General features: G+C 40.1%; 1 protein-coding gene across 6 annotated transcripts in view; it reads left to right on the top strand.

Annotated features, from left to right (window-relative positions):
* CEP44 (centrosomal protein 44) overlaps positions 1-23,103 on the top strand; it is a 140,863-nt gene that overhangs the window by 46,954 nt on the left and 70,806 nt on the right. For 4 of the 6 annotated variants that reach the window (XR_009519943.2, XM_060015277.2, XM_060015276.2 and 1 more), the window contains one exon: positions 12,229-12,326. The exons of the other annotated variants lie outside the window; for them this stretch is intronic. Coding sequence is in view for 3 of the 4 variants with exons in the window: in XM_060015277.2 (XP_059871260.1) it covers positions 12,229-12,326 (98 nt within the window). In the remaining variant the exon portion in view is untranslated. The remainder of the gene's footprint in view (positions 1-12,228; positions 12,327-23,103) is intronic. 6 annotated transcript variants of the gene reach the window in all.

The raw sequence follows: 23,103 nt of genomic DNA, 5'->3' as shown, positions 1-23,103 counted from the left end.
TATTAAGCCTATAGAGGAAAACTGAGGCGTTTTCTTTAGTAATTTCACTAAAATAAGATTGCTACTTACTTCATTATTCCAGAAATATTTTTTGAGAAAACAATTGTGCGAGAAGATTACAGTCTAGTAGTGGAATATGTCTAAACCAGTAAGTGCACTACAGGTTCTCAGTTACTGAGCCCAGGAGGGTAGAGGAAAAGTTTTTCCTTCCCTACACTTGCTAAGGATTAAATGGGATAAACTGTTGAGAAGTCATGCGTCCCATTCTAATGATTTTCAACATCACCACACCAAATGTCTTTCATTCAAATACAGACGTAACATAATCCAGTTAGGAAATATTATCCTAACATTTGGTCCAGAATTCTTCTCTATGAGCCCTTTCTGCTCAGAAAACAAGTTCATAAATGCTGGGAGTACTCCAGCTGGTGACCTCAGAGGCCAGGGAGGTTGCTAGGCATGAGGTAAGGGAAGAATGTGCTGTTTCCTAGCGAGAAGGACAGGGTCGGGGGAGAGGGAGTAAAGAGGTGGGCAGAAGAGGAGAGACAAGCCAGCCAAACAGAGGAGCAGGTGCTGCAGAGAAAAAGCCAGGAGAGAAACTTCTGGTGCTGAGCAGTAAAAATGGGCCTGGAGAACAGGGCAATATAATAAGTGATGTGTTTTTGTCCCCCAACCTTTCCGATCATCAGTAAAATCACATGTTTACAAATGCTTTGGTTCAAATTTTGAGGCAGACAATACAGGAGCAGTTTGATATCCAGGTCAGTAGGAGGGGGCACCCAGTCAGCCTGTGTGGGACAAGAGCCCAGGAAGCCATGAGAGAGCAAATGTCCAGACATTCGCCAACGGTCATAGAATGACTTTGGACTTCTTCAACAAGTGGAAATGTAGGGTTCAAGTCCAGGTTTACCCAGCTCACCAAGGGTCAGATGAACTCCCACATGGCACATGACTTACACCAATTTATAAAGACACTAGGAAAGAGTCACATTGGTTCGAAGTTGGCTCCATTACCGGGCAGTTATTTTTAACATCTAATCGAAAACCTTCCCCTTAAACCAATCGTATTCCAGATCTTCTTTGTTCACCTACGCTACCTCAGCTTGACCTTTCCTAAGTCAAATACATCCCTGTGGATCTATGATTCTCGCCTACATGGTCTTCAGAACAGAAAAGTAAAATTGCTCTACCAGGGATCACGATGATATAATATTCTCTAAATGGAGATGCCTTATAAAACTATTTTTGCAGCATTCTCACACAGGTATTTTTAAAGTTATAATTCGCCGGTCTGTTCTTTGCCACTTCAACTATAAAGTCAAGTGTTGTCATTTTAAAAAATTTTATTCAGGGAAAACTTTTCTTCCTGCATCCAGTGATGTTCTGTCTTTTATTTAGCCTGCTTTCCTCCCTTCTTCTCTGAGATCTCCCCGCTGAATTTTGCTCCAGGCTCCTGATTCCTCATCTGACAGTCTTTGTAATTAGAATTGGAGGTGTGGGAGAAGCTCACATTCAGAACAATTCCAGACTGAGCCAGCTGCAACAGTGTAAGTCTTAACTGTCGTGAGCAACCTTCACCCATGGACAGTCCTGTGATGATATTGCAGTAAAACGCCCACACGCCCTTGGTTGAAGCTGGTCCCTTCTCTTGCTTTACGAGCTATTTTCAAAATGCCAAAGACAAACAATACCCCTTCATCCCACAGAAAAACAGCAATCTTGGATCCAATTCCTACATCCCTTCTCCCTCCAAATTGGTTATGATCACGCTTCCTCAGGTCCATAAACTATATTTAGGTGGAAAAGAAAAAGAGAGACAGGCTGTCACTGATCAAAGGAAACAGATGCACGGGCATTTCAGGTCACTCCCAAAGTGTTTCAGGACAGTTCAGTTTGCACTGCGCCACTGAGTGAATTCTCTTTCCTGCTCCCATGTTGAAAATGGTTCAGCTTCAGGGAGCCATTCCAGTCTTGGCTATGTTACTGGGACTTTCTTTTGAAAAGACGGGGACATGATCCTGAAAATAAATAAATAAATAACAATGCTAAAACTTCTTGTCTTCAAAATACTAAATACACAACAAATTAATCCATAGGAAAAAGTACAGTGTTATTATGACTTTTCAAAAAAAAGTTAATAGACTAGGATGGAGAGAGTGATGTTATAAGGTCAAGAGGAGACGTTGATTTCCAAGTTGAATCTACTTACTTATTGCAAGAATACGAACAACCTTTTTTTTTCAATCCAAACTTGCTAAGCCACTTATGCTTTTGTTGCAGCGACTGCTCCCCTGAGCGGGCTATGGCTTTGCTTACAATGAGTTCCGTTGGCTTCTCTGAGACCGCTGGCTTCTCTGGATGAGGGAGGTATTTGCCATCAGTGAGGTGGGCTGAATCAGCAAGATGCCACTCTATTTGCTGAAAATCGGTGCATTGTTAGGAGGCAGCGGTGGTGGGAGCAGTGAGTGATTTGACTCACCTTAGGATGTTACCAGAGGTTCCAAGCACTTGCAGACAAGCAGCCTGTGCTACCTTTCTTTCAAAATAATGATATATTTAAAAAATACTATTATGTATTAGGTCATTATCTTCATGAGAAATAAGTATCCGCAGTGCTTGAAGGCACCATACAGAATTTTCTTTGTCGATGATTAATTCTCACGTACGCTAATTAAGTTGATCAAACTCTGCTGCGCTTCTGTAGCTGGAGATTTCCTTAATCTGTGTTTCTCTCTCTTAGGAGAGCAGAGAAACTTCATTTGCATGAGTTTTGCACAAAGTTGGTCCTGTCTTTAAAAACTAGGTCAATAGAGTTGCTGGAGTTGAAATTCCCCAGCCCTCCAGCCACATTTGGGCTTGATGGATATGAACCTGGTTAGTCTCATAAGCCTCTGGGAGCTGTAGCTTCCCTCCCTTTTCTATTTTGAATGGCCTACTTTTGCCTGTGAACTGTAAGATGCAATCTAGCATAATGACTGCTTTTATTGCTTTTTAACCCTAGTAGCCACCACAGTACTTTCTATACACATCAGGGCTCCAGAAACACTTGATATTATTGATAACAGTAAATGATGATAACCAGTATTTTATTATTTTATTTTTTTAACATCTTTATTGGAGTATAATTGCTTTACAATGGTGTGTTAGTTTCTGCTGTATAACAAAGTGAATCAACTATACGTACACATATATCCCCATATCCCCTCCCTCTTGCGTCTCCCTCCCTCCCAGCCTCCCTAACCCACTCCTCTAGGTTGTCACAAAGCACCGAGCTGATCTCCCTGTCCTATGCAGCTGCTTCCCACTAGCTATCTATTTTACATTTGGTGGTGTATATATGTCCATGCCTCTCTCTCACTTCGTCCCAACTTACCCTTCCCCCTCCCCGTGTCCTCAAGTCCATTCTCTACGTCTGCGTCTTTATTCCTGTCCTGCCCCTAGGTTCTTCAGAACCACTTTTTTTTTTTTTTAATTCCATATATATGTGTTAGCATATGGTATTTGTTTTTCTCTTTCTGACTTACTTTACTCTGTATGACAGACTCTAGGTCCATCCGCCTCACTACAAATAACTCAATTTTGTTTCTTTTTAAGACTGAGTAATATTCCATTGTATATATGTGCCACATCTTCTTTATCCATTCATCTGTCGATGGACAGACACTTAGGTTGCTTCCATGTCCTGGCTAGTGTAAACAGTGCTGCAATGAACATTGTGGTACATGACTCTTTTTGAATTATGGTTTTCTCAGGGTATATGCCCAGTAGTGGGATTGCTGGGTCGTATGGTAGCTCTATTTTTAGTTTTTTAAGGAACCTCCATACTAGTTTCCATAGTGGCTGTATCCATTTACATTCCCACCAACAGTGCAAGACAGTTCCCTTTTCTCCACACCCTCTCCAGCATTTATTGTTTGCAGGTTTTTTGCTGATGGCCATTCTGACCGGTGTGAGGTGATACCTCATTGTGACAACCAGTATTTTAAATCTTAGGAGTAGTCTTTACTAAAGCAGTAACTGACCATGGTAATACAATCTCCTGCTACTTTAGCTCATTTGTTCCTTGCAACCATCCCATTTTACAAGGAAGAAATGAACTTAGAGTAGGGAAACTGCTTTAGGATTAAGGTTAATACAGCTCATCCTGAAAGATAGATTTGACTCATGCCATTACTAGAATAATCACTTTTTATGTCAGATCTGATTCATGATAGCTGACATTGATTGCATTCCTAATATGTCAAATGCTATTCTAAGTGTTTCACATGTATTAATTCAGCCTCACAGCAGCACAAGGAGAGATGTGGATTATTACTTATATTTCAAAGATGAAAAACGCAGAAATTGAAAGGTTTAGTTGCTGGGGCCCCGGGGTCCTGTGGCTGGTAAAGGGCCTCTCCAGGATTTAAACTATGGAAGCCATTGCAAAGCCCTGCTCTCTGCTGTTTGGTTATACAGCTTTTCATTTAAAATTAGGTTTTAATTCAGCTGGCGAGGTTAAGATTACATAAGATTCCATTCCTCATTTTGAATAATTTTCTGTGTATTCCTAGCCAAGGTCATTTAATGTTATTGAGCTTCATTTTGATTTTTATCAAATTGTCTCTTTTCATTTTTTTCGTATTAGTTTCACCAAAAGATTGCGCTTGGGAGTCCTCATGTAATATATTTAACTATAAAGCAAAATAAAAGTCCTATGTTATACACAAATTGACTGATTTTTGACAAAGGTGCAGAAATAATTCCATGGAGGAAGGATATTCTTCTCAGCAAATGATGCTGGAGCAATCGAACATGCTAAAAAGTGAAACTCAACCTAAACTTCACACCTTATTCAAAAATGAACTCAGGGCTTCCCTGGTGGCGCAGTGGTTGAGAATCTGCCTGCCAATGCAGGCGACATGGGTTCGGGCCCTGGTCTGGGAAGATCCCACATGCCGTGGAGCAGCTGGGCCCGTGAGCCACAACTACTGAGCCTGCGCGTCTGGAGCCTGTGCTCCGCAACAAGAGAGGCCGCGACAGTGAGAGGCCTCCGCACCGCGATGAAGAGTGGCCCCAGCTTGCCACAACTAGAGAAAGCCCTTGCACAGAAACAAAGACCCAACACAGCCATAAATAAATAAATAAATTTAAATCATATGGGCTTCTAAGAAGACCTCTGCTTAAAAAAAAAAAAACCAAAAAAAACTCAAAATGGATCAGAGATTTAAATATAAAATGTTAGAATATAAAACATTTAGAAAAAAAAGCGGGGGGAATATCTTCAGGACACAGGGCTGGGCAGGGCCCTTGGACATAACATCAAAAGCATGATACATAAAAATTATTTGCGAAACTGGACTTCATCAAAATAAAAATATTTTGCTCCGTGAAAGACCCTGTTAATAGAATGAAAAGACAAGCTACACACTGGTAGGTAATATTTTCAAACTGCATATCTGACAAAGGAATTACATCTAGAATATACAAAGAACTTTCAAGTCAGCAGCAAAAAAAAAAAGAAAAAAGTTAGAAAATGGGCAAAAGATATAAACAGATATTTCACAAAGAGAAGATGTACATAGCATGTAAGCACACGAAAAGAAATTTGGCATCGTTAGCTACTAGGGAAATGTCTCAAAGCCACAACGAGACATCACTATACACCTATCAGTATGTAAAATAAAACACAGTACTAAGACCAAATGCTGGGCAGAATGCCGAGAACCTGAATTTCTCACGCACTGATGGTAGGGATCTAAAATGGTACAACCACTCCGAAAAGAGTTTGGCAGTTTTTCCATGGGAATCTATATGCTATTATTGCAACATCACGTGAATCTCTATCCCATGACAAAAAGTTAAAGAAGCCACACGTTCAACATAGTAAGATGGGAATGGGCCATCACTGCATTCATTATCTTCTTGCAGTGGTAAACATGATATTGTTGATAATAATGTACATATAATAGACATGCAGAGTTTTCTTTTTAAAGTTTTTATCTCTAGTTGTTTCAGATTAAAATATCTAAAACATTCTAGCAATTTAAGGGGAAGAATCCTTTTAAACTGCTAGTCACGGCTTGCTGCACCAGAGATGTTTTATTTGAAAAATTTCAGAGGCACCACTAGATGGCAGTAGAGGTTCGTATTTTTGTTCCCTTGGTTTTTGTTTTTTGGGGGGGTGGGATGGAGGGAGGCGGAGAAAATAAGGGACAAATTTGGTTCTGCTCTCAGACCCAAATAAAAACAATATCTGTAATGATAGACATTATTGGTGATTAGCGAGGTTTAAGCTGCAAATACAATCATTAAAAAAAAAATCAATATTGGTGTAAGATAAATAAAACCTGCAATAAATAACACACACTGTGAAAGACCATGGGCAGAGTACACTTTGTAAAATAAATCTTGGACTAACAGCCTGGATGAAAATGAACAATTTTAGAGAAAAAAAAAGTTCGGCATTGAGCTCTGTAATGGCAATTGGGATTTCCTGGTTCAAAATCTTAATGGCTTACAGAAATTTTAAGCAACTCTTTTATTTCTGCCTCTTCCTACTAATAACTACACAATATTCAGCTGCTCATCATTTCTTTTTAATTTAATTTATTAAAATTTTTTATTTTATATTGGAGTATAGTGGATTAGCTACTATGTTGTGTTAATTTCAGGTGTACAGCAAAGTGATTCCAATGTACATATACATACATTTCAGATATTCTTTTTCAGATTCTTTTTCCATTTAGTTTATTACAGAACACTGAGTAGAGTTCCCTGTGCTCTGCAGTAGGTCCTCGTTGATTATCTATTTTATATATACAGTGGTGCATGTATGCTAATCCTAAAATCCTAAATTATCCCCCCGCCCCATCATTTCTAAACTGGGAAAGTCTTCCTTTTTTAGATTACAGATTAAAGCCATATGAGGCAGAAGAACAAAATTCTGCTGTTTTTCTGATATCACATTTCAAAATACTCAATATCTTTTCGTCTTGATAAAGCTGAGAGAAAATCTCTATATCATTTGCTGGATTTTCTGTGAAATTTACTTGCTAGAGACAAATTGAAACACTGACTTAATATCAAGTTTCAAGGGATGGGGCAGTGCCGTGGGGAAGAGGGGGCAGAGGGGACCCCTGACCTGTCCATCCTGGTCTTTAATTAAAGGCTTTGTAGGTTTAAAAAAAAAAGAAAGAGAGAGAGAGAGAGAGAGATCCTATGCTTTTCTTCCTAGAGGTTAATTGATGGGGTTAACCCATTCATGCCTCTCATTCTAACTATATATTGTCATCAAGAATACTTCTAAGAGGACATCCCTGGTGGTCCAGTGGGTAAGACTCTGTGCTCCCAGTTCAGGGGGTCCAGGTTCAATCCCTGGTCGGGGAACCAGATCCCACATGCATGCCTCAACAATGATCTCTTGCGCTGCAACTAAGACCTGGCGCAGCCAAAATAAATAAGTAAAAAAAAATTTTTTTTTTAAAGCATATTTCTGGGCTTCCCGGGTAGCGCAGTGGTTGAGAGTCCGCCTGCCGATGCAGGGGACACGGGTTCGTGCCCCGGTCCGGGAGGATCCCACATGCCGCGGAGCGGCTGGGCCCGTGAGCCATGGCCACTGAGCCTGCGCGTCCGGAGCCTGTGCTCCGCAACGGGAGAGGCCACAACAGTGAGAGGCCCACGTACCGCAAAAAAAAAAAAAAGGATATTTCTGAGGTATTTATTAGCATATGTTACTATTCTCCTGTGTCACCTTAATGTCAGATGAAGTGAAACAATGTGTATTATGTCTGGGGCTCTCTGTGTAGTAGAGACACATTCAAAATCTTGATAGAATATTCACGGAAGTGTCAAAGCAAATTTCCACATGAGGCAGGCATCAGAACAATTTTTACAAACAAATGGTGCAGCTTTTAGTCTGCCTGCTACAATGTCACCTAAACTTTATGGATGCTAGGTGATGAAGGAGTGAAATTTCTATAATGAGACATCCACAGTGAGACTGGGATGGTAACAAAGGACAGCGCCATCGTGGGGTTGGAGTGTGAAAGCGCCAGGAAAGAAAGGGCTGGTATTCCCACCCCAGAGCAGGTGATCAGTAAATCCTATTGTCTGTGAACCTGGGTGAGATCAGATGAAGCTAATTCATGGTAGATTCTCAACACAGTAGATTGTTTAAAAATAAAGAGGTATTCTTAATGCCTCAGTAGAGAGAAATATCTAACATTCTCTCATTTACTTTATCCACATCAGCAAACCTTAAGAATTCTGATTTTCATGAACATAGTAGTACTTCTGTATACCCACCTTTGGTATAAATAGCAAAACAAGCCTTCCAAGGAATGTGGGTGTCTGTAAGGTCTATATTTCAGTAGAAGAATAAGATTTTTTATTTTCTCTTTAGTTCTGTAAGTCAATAATAAAATAGTTGATTCTTGAATAATATGAGTAAGTTTCCTACAACTGTTTGATAATGAGATGAATGAAGCATTTAAAATGTCATCAGCCCTTCAACGTTTATCAGTTTTCTACTTTTTCTTTAGCTTTGATAACAAACAGCATCTTGGATTTTGATATTAGAATGTTTCCTGAAGAAAATTCTCTGGGGCTACTGAGGCAAATGCATAGAGATCAATAATTAATAGTGATTCTTACAAATCCACTGGGCTGTATACTTTTTATCATGTCTCCCCTCAGTTTTATTTTTCTCAAAAACGTGACACAGTCTAAGGCACTTGATAATCTTGCATAAAATGTATTTTTCAATTCTCTTCACTGTACTGTCTCCAATCCTTTCAATCCCTGCATTTTTCTGTTTTTTCTTTGCTGATGATGTTTCCACTTGAAAAATCTATCCTTGATCCGAGTGAATCTCTTGGAGGATATATGTAATACACATAGCGACAGACAGGCATTCAGAGAATTTGGCCCTGGAGCTCAGAATCTCGGTGTTGTATTTTATGAAGATGAATATATATCCAACTTGTCAGAGTTAAATGTCATCACATTGAGATAAAACTTTGACCTTACCCAGTTGATTGGAAGTTGAATTTTGTTTCTTGAAGTGGGTCTCTAGAACCTCCTAGCAACAGCTCTTGAGTGACTTGTTTTTTAATACTTTTAGGAAAAGCACCAGGGGGATAGATTAATGTTTTATTATAGGAGTGCATTTGGTTCATGTGCTCAGCATTGATACCCAAAGCAGCACAGTCCTGAGAAATTGCCTGAATATTTGTAGGAAAGAAATTGTCCACTGCATCATAAAGAGGAGGCTTTTTGGCACAAATCTCACTGCAAATTTCAATACTTTACGCTTTAAAATAGTGAGAGATAAGTCACAGTGCTCTCCTCCAAGCATGCCCACAGAGTGACCTGACTGCTACCACTTGTGGTTTACATGGAAACTTTCTTTAATTGCTCAGATCGGGTTTTGAGCAGCATTACACTCAACCTCGTCTCTGCCTCCTCGGCAGGGTAGCAAGACGTAGATACTGCATTTTTGTGAATGCCAACATTAAACCAGAGAGTTAGAAGGTGCTGGGGTCGATGGTTCCCAACCCTTGAGAAGCATTTGGCTATACATACCAAAGTGCTATTTACTTCTGTGAGCAGGCGATTAATCTGTGCTACCCAATTCACAACTGAGTGGAAATCAGGGAAGGTAGGGAAAAAAAGGAAGAAAGAAAGAAAGATCTACAACTGTTTCAATACCTAGTACATGATTGGCGCTGTCTAGGCACTATAAAACCCTTTTTTTATCATCAAGTCTTTACAACCCTATGATGTAAATTTCTTTTTATGCACAAGGAAGCGGGAATTCAGAAAGGTGATATGACTTAAGTTCACATAGCTTGGAGCAGGTAGAGCACGGTTTTAAACCCTGATTTGTCTGCCTCAAGACCTAGTGCTTTTTGGAACCCTTGTGCACTGTTGGTGGGAATGTAAACTGGTGCAGCCACCATGGGAAACAGTGTGCAAATACTTCAGAAAGCTAAAAATAGAACTAACATGTGATCCAGCCATCCCTCTTTGGGGTACATATCCAAAGGAAATTAAATCAGTATCTGAAAGAGATATCCGCACTCCCAAGTTCATTGCAGCAGTATTCACAATAGCCAGTGTGTGAAAACAACTTCTGTGTCTACTGACAGATGAATGAATAAAGATAGTGTGGTATAAGAAAACGTATCTGAAGTACTTAGTATAGTATTCCTCAGGAAGTAAATTACTGCCTTTTCTGTAGTGCACTGATTTTGAGGTATTTGTTGTGTTAAAAAACGAAACCCAACCGAGTACATTTGAAGATCTAATTAGCTTTATCCAACGATTCATGGATCAGGGAGCATCCCATCTAACAAGCAAAAGGGAGTTCTGAGGAGCTGTACAAAATGGAAGGCTTTTATAGGCAGAAGGGGATAGAAAGAGGAAGTTTCTAACAAAGAGTGGATTGTCTCAGGCAAGGTCACCTTCCTTTGGAGACAGGCAGGGTTCTATTCTGCCGGTGACCTCACCAGTACTGGTCAGGTAATTCCAGATTGACTGGTTAAAGGTCACTTTTCTGGGAGTGGCTGAAACTGTAATTAAGTTGGATATTAAATCTTGGTTTGCTGTTGTGGGGTAAGTGACCTCATTCTGGGCTTCTCTTTCTTTTCTTTTCTTTTTTTTTAGCAATTCCCCCCTTTTGATCAGACTCTCAACTTCACTGAGGGATGGCATTAGGGCCACTTCCAGCTACCATTCTGAAGTTCTTGCAGTTTTTATTGATCCTTGTGTGTTAGTCATAGGTCATGATGTTTTTGTGCTTAATCTCTGTGATATTCACAGGCCATGATTTCAGGTTCCCTTTTTTTTTTTTTTTTTTCTCCCTGCAGTGGGCTGTTCCCTAACCAGAGATTGAACCCATGCCCCCCGCATTGGAAGCATGGAGTCTTAATCACTGGACCATCAGGGAAGTCCCCAGCTTCACAATTTTTAAGTTGGTCTTTCTCTTCATTCCTTTTTTGATGTTCCAGTCTTAGGGAGATCACTTGCTTGGTGGTTAGTGGCTGTGGACATGCACTGGAAACTTTTGAGAGCACTTAGCATGCCAGGGAGACTACTAGGACTATTATAGGTAGGGCAATTCCCAATGTCTGGAGTGCATGTCAGAAGCATAGTCTCCAAGACCCAAACTAATCTAAATCAAGTAAGTCCAAGAAGGACTCCATTGAAGGAGTCACCTTTCTAAGCCCAGTGGCTTGCTCAGTCATCTTCTGTAACTGAGCTTCAACTTCCCCAGAAGTGTTCATCTAGGAGGAGCAGGTGGTGTTGGGCAGGGAAGCAGGGCCCAGCCAGAGGAAGAGAGTCCTGAATGCCTCCTGGTTATTCCTGTTTGAATCAGGACTGAAAAAGTGACAGCCATGGATGCCAGTCAAAATGTTAGGGTCTGTAGACCACACAGGCAGTTTTATTCTTGTCTTTTGGTCCTTTTCTTTTTATAGAGCCTAGATGCAATGTTCACCAAGTTTGGGGTGTTAGCCAGAGAGAGGAAAACAGACCAAAGAAGAAATGGGGGACAAAGAAAGGATTTGTACCTGGGAGGGAGCCAGAGGGTCCTATCTGGTTTCAATCCTCCCTTTTCTTTGATACTTATCAATCATGAGGAGAGCAAGTGTTGGACAAGAAAGGGAATAACGGAGGGAGAGGTTAATCATATACTCGGCAGAGGAGCTCGGTTTTAGGGGGACTCAGTTGCACAATGGGTCTGGACTTCGAAAGGAGGGGACAATGGAAATCTTTATTTTTCTTACTAGACTGGGCACTGAGACAGACATCTGAGAGAGCTGACTTTGGCAAGAATTTTAACCTTACCTGGCTTCTGCCAGCTTTCCAAGGATATGCAAGATTTTTCATTAATATTAGTTTCTTTGGCTCTTTAAGGGAATAATGTAACAGCTTACCAGAAAATTCCTCAGAGTCCCATCAACCCTGGGAGAGACCCATAGGAGTGCCCTCCTTCAAGGGTATATCTAGGGGCATCTGTAAGACCACTAACTTGACGGACTTCTGTTTATTGTCACGTAGTCTCCTCAGAGTGGAAAGACAATTCAGACAGAGAATTGCTAGAATGAGTACTTAAACACAGGAGGATAGAGGGGGGCAGTAGGAGTTATGTCAGTCTTTAATCTTTCATTTTAGGTACCTCTTGTGTCTTTCATTTTTCATTAGCCTTTAGCAACAAAACTTTTATTTTATTTATTTATGTTTTAGGCCACACCACGAGGTATGTGGGATCTTAGTTCCCCGACCAGACATTGAACCCACACCCCGCTGCAGTGGAAGCAGAGTCTTAACCACAGGACCACCAGGCAAGTCCCAGCAACAAAATTTTTAATGAAGCTCTTTTGGAATTTTGAAGCCTTTCTGGAGGCTTCTGTATGCCAATTAAAACAGGCATTCCATTCTGCTTGCTTGATTTTGGAGTCCTTGCTTTTGAGTACACTTCTTAAGTAAAGGATCTTGTGTAATTGGAATGTTTCCCATAATGGCCTTGTAATTCTAGGTTGTTTTTAGTAAGATTTTTGTCATTTTTGTAGATATCTACAGTGTCTGGGACCATAGTTCTTAGACATAAAATAAGTAGGTCTGTCAGAAGGCGATATGCTTAACTTTTTAGGATTTGAGGATCTACATAAAACAAAACAAATAAACGTATGCACCTTAACACACCAGCAGTGACCAAGAAATATTACTGCAGAGTATCCAAGGGAAGGCCCTGTGTGCACCACCGGCAGGAGCTTGGGACAGGGGAAAGGGCCGAGCCAGCAGGCCCCCCCGGAAACAGGGCTGCAAGACTAGTCTGGGTTTCCAAAAAGGGGAACTGTGGACTGAAAAGCCAGTTAGGTAGGGAGCTCAACACAAAGAGATCATCCAATTTAACCAGTGTTAAGGTCTGATGAGCAGTCTTATAAAATTAAAATTAAAAAATATATTTCCGTGAGTTTGGGGAATCCTGTGAATCTGATGATTATCAATTGAATCATTTGACTCAATTCTTAAGGCATCTTGGTCTAGATTAAGTTTGCTTTGATAATGAGCTCAAGGGGCTCATCAATTTTTCAACAGACGATTCAGTTTATATCTTGCTTTCCTAATCTGTGCTAAGATACTGGAATTAAGGACTCTTAAAGTAAAGCGTGTTAATTAAAGCTTATTTATCAGGACCTCATCATCAGACAGATTTGCGGATGACCTTCCCATTCCAAGAGGTAATAAAGCTAAAAACCCGAGCTTCCTTCAGAGGTGCGATTGTTGGGTTGACTGTTCTGCTGTCTGACAGCACAATCTCTTATCCCAGAAGTACTGATTTAGTCATTTTACCAAGAAGTCAGAAGTACATAACGAGTTCTGTAAGGTCTTCCAAAATAAGTAGGACTCTGTCTCATATTACTTTGAAGCAAAAAGTTTTTGTTTTTTGTTTTTTTTTTAAACCTTTAAGATCAGAGTGATCAGGAAGCCAATTTGCTAACCTGAGAAAAGTAACCTTTTCGCTGGGCTGACGCAGTTTGGGAAGCTGTCTCTGAGCCTACACTGGTTTACTGGCTGATCTACATGTTGGCATTTACTTTTGATTGTGTGGATGTTAAGGTTTCCTTTTTCTTTATAGCTATACTTTGCTCGTAGCAAAGCATAAGGGCCGGGCTGAGGAGTGTTCCTTTCCAGTATCCAGGTGTCCTACCTGGATGTCATAGCATCACATCACAAAAGGAGAAATCCTTTCATAATCCTCTGATGTAGGTACTCATCAGAGGTACTATCTACACTTTTCAGATGAGTAAACCATACCTAATGGTGTTTATCACGAGAGCTTGTGATTAAATATTTTCCCCAATAGAGGGTGCATAGGCCAAACATTTTAATAGATCCAAGAAAGCTTCACATAGATTAATTAATTGCTCTTTAGCCAGTCTGAAAAGGACAATAACATAACCTGATTTTGGGGGGGAAGATATTTTATTTTTCCACATTTTATTCTCTCATACACATCTTTAGATATCAAGAACAGAACATGTTGTCCTAATTAGTATGGCACTGAAAAATGTTAGAGAAACTTGTTCTGATTTACTTTAAATCCTGAATACAGGATATGATTTTTTTCCTTTTTATTTTGATAGTTTAAAAACATTTTTATCTTTGATTATCTTACTTAAAGGTAACCTACTTGCTAGCTATGTAAACCTGAGCAGGCTACTTACTAGCTCTGGGCTCCAATTTCCTCATCTATCAAATAGGAGAAAATAATAATAAATACCTCCCAGGAGTGTTATCATAGTAATGGGTTAATTTTCAAAAAGTGACTATAGTAAGGCTTGGAACCTAGTAAGAGCTACGGGTTTGCTAAGTAAAAATTAAAGAGGGATAACATGTCCAGAGAAATCAGCCTATTTTTTTCCCCAGATAATTTCTAATGAACATTCTTCAATTAGGAGAAATAAAAGTATAAAAGAGTGACCCCTCAGAAGTATTTTCAGGTGTTGATTTAGAGTGTGCTCTAAGGATTGCAGCTCACCCTCTCTGGGCTGTAACCAGAGTATCAGCTCTTCAAGGGTTGGAATGGTATCTAACTCATTTTTACCCTCAAGCACAACAAAGAATTTTCCAGAATGCTGGTGTCCATGAAATATTGGTTGAATTAACAAGCATTTAATGTGTTCTTTTTTGGTAAGTTTCCTGGAATTTCCAGCTTGGTCAGACACCCCCTCTTCCAGACATCTCTGGTTAGTTCAGGTCCCTATGACTACGGCACATCGACCACAAAGTTGCTGTGGTGGGAGAATTCTGACATAACCAGGAGTGCCTGGAAGAGCTCAAGGTTGACAGCACAGAGCAGAGGTTGATAGCTTATAAAAACCTTACTGTCAAGTTCATCGTCCTCCCGTTAAATACTTCTAAAATAAATTTTGAAAATAAGGCCATGGCTTTGGTGTCCTTCCGTTTGCATCAATGTGGGGAAGCATGTAATCAAAGTATCTCATGCAAAAAAAAAGAAAAAGAAAAAGAAGAAGATTTTTGATAATGCCTGAAATTTTAAAACATTGTGTCTGATGAGTAGAATCGTTTTTAGAAGAGATCACTTTAGGGAAATTCAATACCTTAAAAAAATTGTTTAGCAAAGTGTTTATTGAACAATCAGGAAAATAAAATAATCTCTTGTCCATATTTAAACCATTTTCTAGAGGCTGCAGAAATGCACTTAAATATTACCATTGTTTTTTACATACTTATTGATGTCCTAGCTTCTTATGGAGACAATGTACTAAGCATGAGAGTGATCAGTTTTAGTTATCATCGTCATTATTGTTGAATTTAACATCTTTAATACCCTTCATTCCTCACCCCCTCCTCCCAATTCCCACCACCATCCACTTCCTTCTTGGTCTAATCTAATCTTCCTCAGACTTGATCCCAGCCTGACTTAAACGAATTCACGCTGCTCTGCTCCACTAAATCCAGCAAGAGTTATGGTTGTGGAGTTTGCTGCCAGAAACCAAGCCCCGAATCTCCTTCATCATTTCCTTGACCTGCTAGAAATCCAGTAGCTAAATGGGAGCTGCAAAACTGACCCTACAGCCACTTCTGCATACACCGGACCTCCTCCGAAGTTAATAGCAGCTCTTACTGCAGCCTCGGAAAAGCGTTTGCTTAAAAACTGTGTAAGAGAGTAGTGGGGGAAGACAAAGCGATTACAAGAAGGAAGAAGTGTATGAAAGCTGGTGAAAGTATGAATGACTGCAGAGCCAAAGTTGATGGATGAGCTCGTAGGGGAAGGGATTCGTCTGGACTGAGGGGTCAGTGATGGAGGAAAACCTGTGCAACAGAGACAGTACATAGTGAAGTAACCATGGAGACAAGACTCTTTTCTCCCAAGACTCTTCCACATCTTCTTTCCTTAACGATTTTCTTTTTGATAATATCATCTCAAGAAACCACCTTGTTTTAACCTGCCAGGATTCTAGAAATCCATGTTTCTTCACGACATCCTTGTTATGGCCCTAGGATGCGATGCTGTTGGCGGTAGATATATTTAAGTGAGATGTCTTCCAGAACTGAGGAATCCCAGTGGCTTGTGTTTCCGGTCAGCTGTTACTGTCTGCGGCTACCCTCTGCGATGTAGGTTGTTTTGTGGAAAACACAGGATTAAAGCAGACACACAGCGTGCTTGTTCTCAGCGCCTGCGCTAGTCTGCTACGGCTGCCACGGCTGCCACGACAAAATACCATAGACGGGGTGCCGTAAATAACCAAGATTTACTGTCTCACAGTTCTGGAGGCTGGAAGTCTGAGATCAAGGTTTCAGCAGAGTTGGTTCTTTCTGAGAACTGAGAGGAAGAATCTTTCTAGCTTCTGCTGGTTTGCCGGCTGTCATTGGTGTTCCTTGGCTTGCAGAAGCTTCAGCACAATCTTTGCCTTTATCTTTGCGTGCTGTCCTCCCTGTGTGTGTCTGTGTTCAAATTTCCCCCTTTTGTGAGGATACCAGGCACATTGGATATGGTGCTCACCCCCCTCCAGTATGACCTCATTTTAACTAATTACACTCGCAACCGCTCTGTTTTCAAACAGGTCACGTTCTGAGGTATTGGGAGCAATGACATCATCCTATGAATTTGGGGGGTGGTGCATAATTCGATCCATAACAGTGCCGATTTGGGGAAATTTCACTTAATTTACTGTTATTGGAAAACTATCATTTTGATTGGGTGTTCCTTCTTGGATAGGCTTTTTCTAAATGAACAAAATCCATGAACTTAAAGACCTTTAATTAACAAAGTACAATTTCCAAGCTACTCAAATAGAAACTTTCATGTGTGTCTCACATGGAAAAACCTACCTATATGGGGTGAGAGTGGGGCACTGAGGTAACCTGGAGGTGGGTGAGGACAGGTGCAGCTGATCACTGGGGTCCAGCTTGCCTCTCTGCAATCACAGAGCCCTTCTCTTTCCTTCTTTCATTTTATTTTTATTTATTTATTTTAACATTTATTTTTATTGAAATATAGTTGATTTACAGTGTTGTGTTAGTTTCAGGTATATAGCAAAGTGATTCAGTTATGTATATATCATTCATATACCTATTCAGGCCCTTCTCTTTTGAAGTCAGGCCAAGTTACCCAAAAGAATCCTAGCAGTCTGTTTTTAACAGACTGTTTCTACACTAACTGGAATGAATTCTCTCCAAGCACATCTTCACCCCTTCGTCTGTTTGTTAAAGGAAGCCCTTCACGGTGACTGCTTGTCTTCAATCTCTGGACATGGGGTCTAGTGACAGAGAACTTGTCCAGACCTTTTCTATATCACTCAGTCAATGAGGAGCAATGGGGCTGGGCAGAGGTCATTCTGTTTCTGTTTTGTCCCTGGAATAAATTTACAAACCCTGTGAAAACATTTACCAAATTTACTGTTCATGTGTCACATCCTCCCTGCTCTCTGCATGTATACACACACACACTCTCTCTCTCTCTCTCTCTGCTGTGGGAAAGTCTTAGGGGCTATCATTGCTCATGGAATCTTCATTAACTCCCCTGAGAAATTTTAAGGTATTGGTTTATACTCAAAAATGAAGAGTATCTTATTTTTAACTCTGAACTCCTAGTACCTGCAGGGAATCAACACTGTGAGTCTGACTAAAAGAGGATGATTCAGGAAAAGCCATAGGGTTAATTCAAGCAAAAACAAGAAGAGAATCACAAAAAGAATTTTATTGGGGATTTTTGAGTATCTAGAAGCTCTAATTCATTTTTTAAATACTGTGGAGAAAATATGCAACCTGCTTTCCCACCCACAAAAGCTGATGTCAGAATTCTCGTTTATTATGATTCTTATTGGAAAAGGATTTCCATTATCCAAGTAGGGATTCTCAGTGTTACACACATGTGCTTGGGTGGTAGAGAACTTTGAATCTAATTTTTATAAACATATAAAATATGTGTATTTATAAAAGGGAAGATAAGGTAAAGTGTGATTATTTGTTTTGAGCACATTCTAGTTTTCTTTTCTTATTTCAAAACTAAGAATTTTTTTTCAGGGAACTATACTCCATATTTTGTAGTAACCTATAAGGGAAAAGAATCTGAAAAAGAATATATATATATATTCAGTTATGTATATGTATACTTAACTGAATATATATATAACTGAATGATTTTGCTGTACACCTGAAACTAACACAGCTTTGTAAATCAACTATACTTCAATTTTTAAAAAAAGAATGTTTTAAAAAGTATTTGTCCAGACATTTTAAGACTCCTTCCAATCGTACTGTTAAATTAATTCAATTAATTAAACAAGGAAACCATTAGAATGAGGGTGTCTAATGCCTTAGCAGCCTCTGTAAGCCACCAAGACCTAAGCCACCAGCAATTCCTGTGAACGCCTGCAGGGCAAGAACTACCAATCGCAACCCGCCAGCTCCACTTTCCCAAATAATGCAAGCGTGAAGCTGTAGCAGGTCAGATGAGTTATTTACTTTGCTTCTGCATTTTCTCCACAAGACCCTTGTCCCAGCTCCTCTCTGTGGAGTACTCCTAACCACTTCTGGGTTGGCACTGCCCCATTCACACTGATGTTTGCTCAGATAAACTCTTAGCAATGTTAACATGTCTCAGTTTATCCTTTAGCAGTACCATCGAGGCACTAGTCTTCTTTTATTAAACCTTGTTCCTGATTTTTGTGGCACCACGAGAGAGTGATTCAAGAGGGACAAGTGAGCATACACACACACACACACACACACACACACACACACACACACACAAACACACACACACACACTATTGCCGGCATCCTTCTTTAAGGAACGTGTCTTGCCCTTAAAGAGTGTGTTAAGGATTGTACTGGAGACAGAGTGCTAACATTTCTCAGATTCTTTGCAATTACGCAGGACTTTGTGACTAGTTGTGGTCAATAGTTGTGGGTGGAAATGATGTGTAATATTTGTTACCTTAGCATAACGGCCTCTCTCTCAACTAATACAAAGATCTGCACAAGATACATCACAACACACTTTCATTTTTCAGATATCAGCAATTTTATCTTCCCGGTGTGAGAAAGATGGAGAAGGTGTATTCTGACAGTCAGGGGCTCTCAGTTTGGGATCATCTTTACAGCTAGGAAACAGGAGGGGACCAACCCATCTTTCTAGCTGACATATCAGATGAAAGATCAAAGGGACTGTCTTATCTTAAGAGGAAAATGTCATCACTTAAAATTTCATGCTGCTAACTGATGACTTTTCACTTACAGGACACTCAGGACTACCCAAGATATTGTCTTTGCTTAATTTAAATACATTTTTAACTTCCAACTCCAATGTTTAAACATTTGAATCCTTCTGTTAATCATACATTTTAAGTAGCAGAGCCAACACTGGCAGCTGTTATATTATCTCAAAAAGACAATGTAACCTAAAATCAATTAGGCTCATCCCATTTGAGTATTCAACTTATGATCATACAAAATTTAATCTCTTGAAAATGGGTTTCTGACAATAATCAGACCTACTAAAATTATCTTCCAAGAAAGTAATTGCCTGAAGACATGGTATAAACGAAAGAAGCTGGCCTTACCTCCATATTGCCCAGAACAATGCACCCTCTCTCTCTACCTTGATATTCTGAGATTGTAGCCGCCATAACACCCAAGAATGGGGGATATAATTGTTCCAACTGACATACTTAGGAGTATGAAAAAAGAAGAGAGGAGAGCGGAGTAAGAGAGGTTGGGATGCAGGGGCGGGTAGGATGGGACGTAAATGTTCACAGGGTGTCAGGGTGGGTCTCGTTGAGAAGGTGTGATCTGAATAAAGATTGATGGAGGAGAAAGAGTGACCATGAAGGGATCTGGGGAAACAGTTCGAAGAGGAGGGCTCCGGGAAAGCCAAGTCTCTCCGTGGGAGCGTGGGGATCACGAGAACCAGCAGAGAGCTGTCCACGGCTTTCCCTCCATTGTGATGCCAGACCTGGGACTCTTCTGAGCTGTAGAGCTGTGAAGCCCAGTTTTCACGTCATGGCCAGAGGCAGGGATGGCACACACTCTGCCCCGGATTCCTTCCATGGCGTAACAGTACGCACCCTGCCATTTTTGTGCATGACTTTAAATACATGAGTCAGTATTGCAAGCATTAGCTGTGCAAGTTCTTGGCTAAGGAAAGATTAATTTTTAACCTGATCTGAGCCTAAGCCTGAGGAATGAACTCAGAAATGGGGCAAATGAAACTTTACTTTGGGATCTGGATAATCGGAAGGATGGTTTCCTGTCAGTATGAAATGTGTCACTAGGATTTTAAGTCTCTATTGGATAGTCAAAGTGGCACATATGATTACTAGTCACCCAAAATATTCCAGTAACAAAATGAGTGGCTGATATGAGAATTCTTAGTGGCTGATATGAGAATTCTTCTAAGGGAGAAATGCAACTTTTTTTTCTAAAACACCCGGCTGGATAAGCCCTTGAGGGTTCATAGGTTTTGATGAAGAGCGTGAACTGTGAGGCTATAAAATTGGAGGTCTGAGTCAAGATTGTTTATTGCTGCAGGAGACTTGGATCTAGATTGTATAGGAGTTACGGGCGGAGTTAAAAGGCGGATGGATAGTGTAAACACTGGTCGTTGGTTGGTTATGAGATTGTACATTTTTTATTAAGCATTATTGACATATTCAAACCTGGCATGGAATGATTCCTAAAGCACAAGAACTCTTTGATAAATGTTTCCTGAGTTTCTATAATAATGAAACACTAAAGGACTTACAAAGACCACCACAAGCCTTTTAATCAACGATTAATTCCAGGAACAAATTGTAAAATTAAATTCATTACAGGAAAGCCTCGTTTACTTTATCATTGTAACAAATGAAAAGTTTGCAAGAGAGTTTGAGGAAACTTATAATCAAAGACAAGGACAAAGCTCAGAAGCCAGGGTGTGAGTGACAGTGTCATTTGATAAAGTTCCCTGAGATGTCTGTAGTCATTTACTTATTGGGTTGGAGAAGCTCAGCTAAGAAAGTTTAATTTATCAAACAGATTTATCTTTTCAAGATGTTCTTATAAACAACATAAACACCATATTGTCTAAGATGAGCTTCTGGCCATACATAATTAGGAATTGACACTATAATTTTTCAAGCCATATAGCTAGTGAAGTTAGAATCAGATAATTTCTACTAGCTGGTTAAGGTTATAAAGAATGGTCAGTATGACACTGGGTATTATAAGTGCTCTCAGCTCCTGCAGGAAAGTCTTTGATTTTCTCTCACCTGCTGTGTATCAGGATGACTGTTCAGAAGTCTAATGTGTTTGCTGCCTCTCTGTGAATTAGAAGAGAAGAGGAAAGGAGAGAAAAGAAAAGAGGATAAATGTCTTAGGCTGAGTGACCTCAATAAAGGGAGAATGCGAAAACCAAACCCACTGCCACCCGAATGCTAGATATTCAGGAGAGAAAACTTTCCAACATAGACCATATAGATGGGAAAGAGACATCACCAGCCATTAAGCTGGGGCAGAAGGAATGCATTTACCTCTTCACCGTGTCTGGAAATTAGATGGTGGAGGTGGTGCTGATGAGTAGGTGGACAGTATAGAGGTTGGGGGAAGATCAGTCGGTTCATTTATCTAAAGGGGACCAGCCTGAGTACGAGACCAAAGTTCACGAGAAAATGCTGAAGGAGAGCGACAAGTCTCTGTTCCAGAAATTGGGAACCAGTACGACCGAGAATGAGAATGAGTGTGTGGACAAATGGGAGAGCAGGTCAGAGAAGAAAGAAACCATTTCAGGCGTGGTGCCTCTGGACTCCGTCACCTGTACCTCTAATAACAATAGCTGTCACCTCCAGACCAGCCAGGTCAACGACAGCTAACCTTCATTCAGTCCTTTCTGTGGGCCAGGCACGGTTCTCAGTGCATTATATTATTTTATTCTCGCAATAAACTTATGAGGCTGGGAAAAACATAAAGAAGGCCTCAGGGGAGAAATGGGAAGGATTCTTATCCAAGTGAACTTGAACTTCCAAGGAGGTACAGGCGGTATGCCTAGAATGCTTTAATTAGAAATGGGCTCTGATGTTGGGAATGAATTTCCTGACAAAATACCATCTTTCAATGATCTGGTTAGTTACTCATTGCCCGCTACACCCAAGCAACAACCCTGGGCCACCACACTGGTGAAGAGTTATGTAATCCCATGATTGCCTTAAGTGAATACTGAAGACATAAGCAGTGAATCCTCCAAACTCTCAAGTGTTTTCATCCATACCATAACTCCTGGTCATGGCCGTTACTTTTTTTCTTCATGTATTTTCTTCATTCAGAAAGAATGATTCAAAAAATTTTTAAATGATGCCATATCATGCCACTCCCTGATTATACGCTTCAGTGGTTCCAGGACTCTGTGTTTCAAAGCACTCAATTTTACTTGATAGAACTTTCCTCAATCACGTGTTATTATTTATTTAATCTGTTTATTTGCTGAATATCTGTTTCTTCTACTAAACTATTAGCTTTATGAGGACACAGAGCATATCAATTTATACAGCCATTATTTTTTATTCATACTTCTTGAACAAGATAAAAATGTTTCCTGACCACATGGACCTTACAGTTTACTAGGAAAATTTTTTAAAAATCAAACAGGTAGTAATATAAAGTATGAGTTGCAATTTTAGAGACAGTAACGCCATGGGAGTGCATGGAAGAAACAGCTAGCCAGTCTGAGGGATTGGATTAGGTCAGAAAAGAATTTCTGGTATAAATGATACGTAAGCCGAAACTTAAAAGTGAACAAATGCTAACCAGGCAATGAAGATGGCTAAGAGTATTTCTGGAAGAGGGGAGAGATGGTAAAAGAATTATGCTACGGATGCTTATGATACGGTTCAACATGGATGTGCTTGGTGTGTGAGGTGAGTGACAAAAAAGGAGACTAAACAGATAGGAAGGGTGTTGTGAGCCATCTCTGAGCTCTTAAGAGCATCAGAAAAACCATTGAAGTGTTATAAATTAGGATTCAAATGATCCACCACCATTTCGTGGTGAAAGTGTTCAACTTTCTGAGGAAAGGTATTGAGGATTATGTTAAACAGCTAGAGGCGGCAAAGCA

This window comes from Delphinus delphis, chromosome 6 (genome assembly GCF_949987515.2).
Source record: "Delphinus delphis chromosome 6, mDelDel1.2, whole genome shotgun sequence".
NCBI lineage: Eukaryota > Metazoa > Chordata > Mammalia > Artiodactyla > Delphinidae > Delphinus > Delphinus delphis.
The sequence above is the reverse complement of the archived record's forward strand: the minus strand, read 5'-3'. Positions and strand labels throughout refer to the sequence as shown.